The 8,817-nt window shown below is 39.5% G+C and overlaps 1 protein-coding gene across 1 annotated transcript; it reads left to right on the top strand.

Annotated features, from left to right (window-relative positions):
- Positions 1-631: 631 nt before the first annotated feature.
- On the top strand, positions 632-8,250 carry LOC107951608 (DEAD-box ATP-dependent RNA helicase 46). The gene is made up of 8 exons (XM_016886707.2): positions 632-998; positions 2,090-3,235; positions 3,855-4,070; positions 4,632-4,700; positions 5,222-5,491; positions 5,629-5,979; positions 6,313-6,590; positions 6,675-8,250. Exons 2-8 carry the CDS (start codon positions 2,105-2,107, stop codon positions 7,834-7,836), a joined length of 3,477 nt encoding a protein of 1,158 aa, XP_016742196.1. The 5' UTR covers positions 632-998; positions 2,090-2,104; the 3' UTR covers positions 7,837-8,250.
- The last annotated feature ends 567 nt before the right edge of the window (positions 8,251-8,817 follow it).

The following is an 8,817-nucleotide window of genomic DNA, read 5'->3' as shown; positions in this document are numbered from 1 at the left end:
CTTCTTCTCCTTTCTTTCTAGTAACCCTAGTTGTTGTCGCTTTACGCTATCGCTGTTCGACGCGGTCTTTGACCAAACTCGCAGCCAAAAGACTCCTTTCTTTATCCTTATTTAAATTACACAATTAGTTTTCTAAAAACAAGAACTACGATGGCCAAAAACATAGATGTTGGCTCAAAATAAAAACCTTTAATAAATTGTCGTATGCCCTTAGATGACTGTCAACCTGAGGTATATTACTCTCCATGCCTCTCTCATTTGTTCGACCGTTCAGATCATCAAGGATGGCACTGGAGGACTTGACCCTACAAAACCCAAAATGGGTATGGGTCCTCTTTTATCTTTCGTTTTTTTTCTTTTTCCTTCTAATTTCTTTATGATGTTGAGTTGACTTGGTCAACTATCTATCAAGGAATTAGAACAAAATGGAGGAATTTCGTTTATTGTGCCATAATACCATTATTAAGGACACTATTGTCGAGAAAAATTAATTCGGATAATTTAGTGATTAAATTGAAAATTTTTATAACTCTGATGGCTAAAAAAGAAACACACAGAAAGTTTAGTGACCATTTTAAGTAGTTTACCCATAAAATAAATATCTAATTTAGAATTTCCTAAACCCCAGCGAATGCGGGGCTTCATTCTAGTTCCCTTTAAAAGTTTCCGACCCACTCTCATCTCGCTTAACACATCCCCCGCCGCCAAACCAGCCTCGACTTCCTCTTCCCTATTTTATTATCGAAACCACTTGTGACCATTATCGTCAATCTATTTCTCTCTGGTTTTCTGTTTTATCCCACACCATTAAAACCGCTCTTTTCAACTCTCCTATTACTTCCCCTTTTTTTATTATATTTATTATTATTATTTATGGGGTTAGGGTTTCTAGTCGAAGGTAATGTCGCAGGAAACCTATTTCTGTCTCTATAAATTGCAGGAATTTTTTTTGGAGCGACTTTCCAGGTGAACCAAGGCTTGATTCTTTTATTTTCCCGGTAAAATTCTCTCTTCTTAAAGTGTCCCTTTTTACTTTTTTTTATTATCTTCGAACTTGATTTCATTTGATTGAATTTTGCCCCTTTTTTACTATAACTGGAGACCTGAAAACTTGAAATTATTCCTCAAAGATTGATTTGTAACTTGGTTTTGTGCTGTTCTGGTTGAGCTTATTATATGAATGCGTGTATTTGGAAGGGTATTTGATTCTTGAAGTGTTGGGATTTCTTCAACTAGTTTGAGAATATCAATTGCTGTTTTGGGGGATTTTTAGTAGTTGCTGACTTATGACGCGTTTCCCTCCTTTTGTTGTTCCCTCTTTAGTTCCAAATCTTAATAGCTAAATGGAATCTGCTTCAGTTTGGCGTATGCCATTGCTCACCTTTTCATTTGTTTTTCTCTACTGTTTTCTTGTTCCTTTTTGTTTATTTCATGGGGGGTTTTGGTTTTGAGCAACAAAGATAGAAGCCTCTTTCTTGACCATGTGTTTTGCTTATAGGATTCCCTTTTTGGATGATCTTATCATCTCTTTTGATTGACTCTTTTAATTAAGGAATTGCTATTCTGTTGGTTTCTCCCCTCCCATGTAAGTATGGGAAGGGAAAAAAAGGTTTTACTTGAGATTTGTTGTTCAATAATAGGCTTGTCCATTTTCATTTTCTCTTGTATGTTTAATTATATTACCAATGCCATTTGGTGTATTGGATGTCATATTATCTTGTTTCTTTTTTTATGTAATTCTTGTTTTAGGGTCTTATTAATTGATATATGACTAGTAGTCTGAATTGCTACTGATTGTAAAATTTCTGTCATATGATATGATTTCTTATATATATTTCAGATTACATATAACAGATAAGTATTGCTACTTTTAGGGTTTTTTCTGATGACTTATGTGATATTGTCTTAATTTCTGTAATTTGATTAGAAATTTGCTGATTTTGGAGGGAAACTTTACATGTTTTTGTGGGTGTGTTTCGTATTTGTTTCGGTTGAGTGGATTCACATTAAAAAATATATTGCATTAGACTATCTACAGTATGGGTTTTTCCACCCTTGTTCTGAATCTAAGGACTTTATGTGGTTTTAGATATATATTGGACAAATGACGACTGCAGAAGCAGCAGCAGCCAATCTTGGCCCACGGTATGCACCGGAAGATCCTACTCTTCCGAAACCTTGGAAGGGGCTGATCGATGGAACAACTGGCCTCCTGTATTACTGGAATCCTGAGACCAATGTCACGCAGTATGAAAGGCCGACCATTTTGCCTCCACCCCTGCCACCGGGCCCTCCTCCTGCAGTTTCCACACCTAAGCTAACTCCAACCTCAGTTGCCCACTCTGCACAACCTAATGGTGCGGTGGCACAGATGGGCCAGGTGCAAGTTGTCCAGGGTGCAAAACAGCTGGGGCAGCAAATGAGCCAATTAGCTCAACAGCAAGGACAAATAGTTGGGCAGCAACAGGGTTCAATGGTAGCACAGGTTACGGATCAGCAGGGTGCACAACAATCAGGTCCAAAAATGGGACATCAGGGGCAGTTTATCCCGCAGCAACATGGGCCACAGGCAATGCAACACCCAAATCAGCAAATGGTGTCTCAAATTGGGCAGCAGACAATGCAGCATCAAAACTCACAAATGGCACAACCACAAGGACATCAATATGCACATCAGCATTTGCAGTATATGGCATATCAACAAAGTGTGCTTCCACAGGGCCAACAAAGTTCTCAGCAGCTCGCTCCTCATGGTGCACAACACCAGGGTCAGCAGTATCCAAATCGAGAAGATTATAAAGCGGCAGTTCCGAAAAAGGAGGATGTTGATTTTCAGCTAGGGAGCCAAACTGGGTTTTCTCCCGCTCAATTTCAACAGATGGGCACATCTTCTCAGAACCACTCTGCTGGAACTAATTCAGTTCAGACTCCACCGGCAGGTTTATATTCAGGTCAACAACAGCAGTTTACAGGCTCCTCTGTCAATATGCAACAGCCAACCTCTATGGCTCATTCACAGCAAACTGGAACAGATTTGGTTCAGCGGCAGCAGGGTCATAGGTTTCAGAATCAGATGGGCCCATCCGTTATGCAGTCTAATATGCCTCCTCCTGGTTTAAATACTGGTTATGAAGATAAACTACATGGCAGATCTGGAAATGATTACTACTTTAGTGGTAGCAAAGATGGGCAAATGATGGGTCCACAGCAGCCCTCACTTTCTGCCATACCCATGGTGAGATATCAACTAATGTTTCATTTTCAGGTTATTCATTTATATGTTGGCATTATAATGTGGTTATATTGGTGCTAATTTTGAAAACCTCTCCTCTGTTGGTTTGCGCAAATGCCGACTGTTACTTATTTTTCAGATACCTGTATAAATGCAGTATCATTTTATTTCTGGAAATCAAAAGCATGGAATTAACTGTCCTTTTCACATGTCAGCTGAATTTAGGATCCATGTGAAATATACCTACTCTGCCATGTAAAATTTTCATCATTTCATGGAGAGTTGTTTGGAAATGATGGGTAGTCATTTTGGTGTCTGTGGCAAATCGGACATAGAGATCTGTAGATCTTGATTTCTTTCTTATTTCTTATATTAGTTCATAAATGCAACTCATTTGCACCTAGTGCAAGATAGAGCATTCATTGTATAACCTGTTCTTTTCTTCCAGTTTTTAAAATGATTTGTTGGGAAATTAAGTATTTGTATTCATTTATTGTATGAGAAGGTGTTTTTCTTTTCTTCATACTACTAAAATGATAATAGATACCATTTCATAATTCATATGTTAATGCAATTTCCTCATAATAATGCAATTTCCTCATAATATTGCTTCTGCTGTCAGGAGACAAGGATGAGTGGTCTGCCACATCAAAATGTGCCTGGTCATGGTGGGGGATTTAATGCTATTGGAGGTCATGCGGTGCATAACATCTATGGTCATGCTGGTCCCCCTTATCCCATTAATGCCTTGATGAGGCCTTCATTTGTTGCATCTGCAGATGCTAATCATCTGTCTCCAGCTGATGCATATCGTAAGCAACATGAAGTCACAGCAACGGTCTGTATTACATCTGTTCTTGTTAACTTATGTGTGATTAGTGAATTGTGAAAATGTGTGACTAGTATAGAATAAATTACCAATACCTAAGATATTAAAATTTTGAGGCTAATTTCTTTGTAAGAGCTATAGCTTAATTTTGGGAAACTGCTGAAGAGGAAGGGGGTTGGATAAATATCAATTTTTGAAAATCTATTGCTTTGCGCCTTGTTCTTTTTAATTCTCACTTAAGTGTTCTTCCATTACAATATTTGAAGAGTTTTCTTTGTTTTAATGGTGAAGAAATGATTCATTTTGCCAATTTAAGATTATTCATGACTTTGATTGTTTATTAAATTGCATAGGGAGACAACATTCCAGCACCATTCATAAGGGGAAGGGTGTTTAACAAATATCATTTTTTGAAAATCTATTGCTTTGTGCCTTGTTCTTTTTAATTCTCACTTAATTGTTCTTCCATTACAATATTTGAAGAGTTGTCTTTGTTTTAATGGTGAGGAAATGATTCATTTTGCCAATTTAAGATTATTCATGACTTTGATTGTTTATTAAATTGCATAGGGAGACAACGTTCCAGCACCATTCATAAGATTTGAAGATACTGGTTTCCCTCCAGAGATACTGAGAGAGGTAAGTTCTACAGATGTTATGATCCCTAAGCCTTGGTATGGAAATGAAATATGTATGCTGCTTGTACCATTTGTGCTTTTTATTGCTTTTCTTTTTTAAATTTAATTTAAACTTATTCTTTTCGCTTGTCGCAGGTGCGATATCTGCTCCGGAGGAGGAGCAAATGTCGTACGCTGCACTGCAATTGGTACACTTACAAATGCAACAAAATTCTCATTTTTGGAGGATGCAAAATGGATAGTTGGAGCCTTTCTTGTGCATCTTCTAGAAGGGTGGTTGGCCCTTAATCCAAATCACACTTGGATGTGACTGGGACCTTGCTTAATGGCTCCGCCTCTTAATTCTATATTGCCCTCTTTTGTTGCCTCAAGTTGCTTCAGTAAGCAACATATACTTATGGATTTTGAGTTAAACTGCATGATAACGGAAATGTGTGTTTTTGCTTTTTTTCCCTAAGAACATATAATATCCATTGCAAATTCTGTTAATACTCACTATTTATGATTTATACTTCCTTTCAGATTCATTCTGCTGGTTTTTCCTCTCCCACTCCAATACAAGCACAAACATGGCCTATTGCACTACAAAGTCGGGACATTGTGGCTATTGCTAAAACTGGTTCTGGTAAAACATTGGGCTACTTGATTCCCGCTTTCATGCTTTTGAGGCAACGGCGTAACAACCCTCTGAATGGCCCAACAGTGTTGGTTTTGGCTCCAACTCGCGAGCTTGCTACACAAATACAGGAAGAAGCCATAAAATTTGGCCGATCTTCAAGAGTCTCTTGCACGGTGGGGCTTGACTGCTCATTTATTTTTTAAAGAAAAGATTATAGTAAAATCTTGCTCATAAAAACATGCAGACAAAACTGAGCTAATTTTTTCCTGTCAACTGAATTTGGTTTTCCGGTTCTCTCAAATTTCTTCAGTGTTTGTATGGTGGGGCTCCAAAGGCTAATCAATTGAAAGAGTTAGATCGAGGAGCTGATATAGTAGTGGCAACTCCTGGTCGGCTAAATGACATCCTTGAAATGAAGAAAATTGAGTTTGGACAGGTGTCACTCCTTGTTCTTGATGAAGCAGATCGAATGCTTGACATGGGTTTTGAGCCCCAGATTCGCAAGATTGTTAATGAGATACCTCCTCGCAGACAAACTCTGATGTACACTGCAACATGGCCCAAGGAGGTTAGAAAAATAGCAGGTGACCTCCTTGTCAATCCTGTCCAGGTGAACATTGGCAGTGTTGATGAGCTTGCTGCCAATAAGTCTATCACCCAGGTATTCTCTAAGGCCTAGCTGGTTTTATTGGAATTCGGTTGATGGGTAACCATCAAAATATTGAATGGTGTATGCTGGAAATTGCCATGTGAAACGCTCTTTCATTTTGATTTAAGATTTGCATCCTGATTTTTCCTTTTGAGATATGTGCTAACTAATTATTCTGTCAATTCTTATTAGAAGTCTTAAAAAATTCTTGATCTGAGATCCTTGGAAACCATGACACCTTTTTCAGTTATTCCTGGATGTGTATTTCCAGAAGTTCAATATTCCATTGCTTTTTTAGATAAATGCCTTCCCCATTAGCTTACGAACTTTTTCATGATTTGGCAGTATGTTGAGGTTGTTCCCCAGATGGAGAAGGAGAGGCGCCTGGAGCAGATTCTCCAAGCTCAAGAGCGCGGTTCAAAGGTTATTATTTTTTGCTCCACTAAGAGGTTGTGTGACCAGCTTGCTCGTAGTCTTGGACGCAACTTTGGAGCTGTTGCTTTCCATGGAGATAAATCTCAAAATGAAAGGGACTGGGTGTTGAGTCAGTTCCGAACTGGGAAATCCCCGATATTGGTTGCCACTGATGTTGCTGCTCGTGGGCTTGACATCAAAGATATAAGGTTAGTTTGCTCTTCATTTCTGTAGTTGCGACTTTTTTTTTCAGTAAATGAAAATATTTTGTTCTTAATATTTCCTTGCTACAGGGTGGTTATCAATTTTGATTTCCCTACTGGCATTGAGGACTATGTTCACCGAATTGGAAGGACTGGAAGAGCTGGTGCAACTGGGGTGTCCTTCACCTTTTTCTCTGAGCAGGACTGGAAGTATGCCCCTGACTTGATTCAAGTTCTGGAGAGAGCTAACCAGCATGTGCCTCCTGAGGTGCGAGAGATAGCTTCTCGTGGTGGGCCTGGTTTTGGGAAGGATCGAGGTGGAATGAATAGATTTAATTCTCCTAGTGGCAGTGGTGGGCGCTGGGATTCTGGAGGCCGTGGTGGAATGAGGGATGGAGGCTTTGGTGGCCGTGGTGGAATGAGGGATGGGGGCTTTGGTGGACGTGGTGGCATGAGAGATGGTTTTGGCGGTCGTGGTGGTATGAGGGATAGTGGCTTCAGTGGTCCTGGAGGGAGAGGTGACCCATTTTCTGGACGTGGAAACCGAGGAGGACGTGGATTTGGTGGCCCTGCTGGTGGTCATGTTGGTTGGGGCAGGAATGAGAGAAGCTTGCATGATCAATATAATAGTTTTGACGGGCGAGGACGTGGTCGTGGAAGAGGACGGGGACGATTTGATAACAGAAGAGGCATTGGTGATAGAAGTAGAGGCAGAAGCTATAGCCGAAGTCCTGACATGGTTCGAACTTGGCGCCGTAGCCGTAGCCGTAGCCGCAGTGGGAGTCGGAGTTGGAGTAGGAGTAGTAGGAGTAGGAGTAGGAGTAGGAGTAGGAGTCGAAGCAGAAGCAGAAGCAGGAGCTGGTCACGTGGTCGTAGCCGCAGCTACAGCCGTAGTCCTGGTCGAGGGCGGAGCCGAAGCCATAGCCGTGGCCGCCGCAGTCGAAGCCGTAGTCACAGCTATGAGCGGAAGGATGTTGCAAAGCGGGCATTTGATTCTCCTCCTGGTTCCAACGAACATAACTTGCAACAGAAGGATGTTGCGAAGCGAGCATTTGATTCTCCTCCTCCTTCCAACGAACAGAACTTCGAGCAGAAGGATGTTGCAAAGCAGGCATTTGATTCACCTGGTGCACAAGGCAATTCAGTGCCTGAAAATAATTCTATAGAACCGTTACAAACAGTTGGAATTTCTGAGCTACCTCAAGGAGAGGAGGGTGCAGGAGAAGTGCATGAATCAGTGACTGAGCCATAAGTTCTGTTTTTGCAGCTTGGCATTTTAGCTGACCCCAACTTATTTATGTTGGCGCCTGTTTCCTATAGTGATGGTGCGGCTAATGTTTTTAAGATGAGGTTTGGAATGGTGAAAAATCTTAATCAAACCAGCTGACACTAGCACTACATGCTGCTGCCGTTTGGAGTTTCTGTTTTAGAATTATCACCAATAATAGAGATGTTTTGGTATATGGTATCGGAGGGTCCCTTTAAGACTTAGCCATTCATCTACTTGGTGGTTAATGTTGTGGCATGCAGTATCATGTTATTAGATGAACTTGACTTAATTCTTTTGGATTTAAACATATATATAACTGCATCATGAATTTGTAATATTTTTAAAATATATTTTGAAATTTCTTGTTGCTCTATAATATAAACCAACTTCAACTAAGGTATCCTGAAACTTTCCTTCAATTTCTATATTTTCCATAATTGCTTGTATGTATGTTTGTGTGAATGTATGGGAGAAAAAGGGGAAGAGAATTTCACCTTTGGCAGGAAAATTAAAGTTGGTAGGGGAAGAAAAAATTAGGCTCAGCTCAACCCACATGCCTTTAAAAAAGCACTTTTGTTGCTTTTATTTATTTGATTGAAACTTCTAATATTATTCGTTGATTATTATTAAGAAAGAAACGCATCTAATTTAATCTACGATAGGTTATTTATTTATTCTTCCACAAAGAAAGATAAAAGATCGATGTAACAATTTATTATTATTAAAGTAATAAATAGATGAGCAAATCACTTTCCAATGGAATCCTTATCCCATTTCCCGTCTCTTCGTCTTGCAGAAGCTGATACCTACCAACGGAACCTTCCCTAAAACACTCCTCCCACTCCTTTTACCTTTTCTATTTGCCCTATTTGGACAGTATCTTTTAAGGCTACATCAATTCGATGTTTTCGTATTTTAAATTAGCTATCATATTTTAAAGTATTTTAATTGAGTCTTTAAGAA

The sequence above is a fragment of the Gossypium hirsutum genome, chromosome A02, assembly GCF_007990345.1.
Source record: "Gossypium hirsutum isolate 1008001.06 chromosome A02, Gossypium_hirsutum_v2.1, whole genome shotgun sequence".
NCBI classification, from domain to species: domain Eukaryota; kingdom Viridiplantae; phylum Streptophyta; class Magnoliopsida; order Malvales; family Malvaceae; genus Gossypium; species Gossypium hirsutum.
This window is presented reverse-complemented; position numbering and strand designations above follow the sequence as displayed.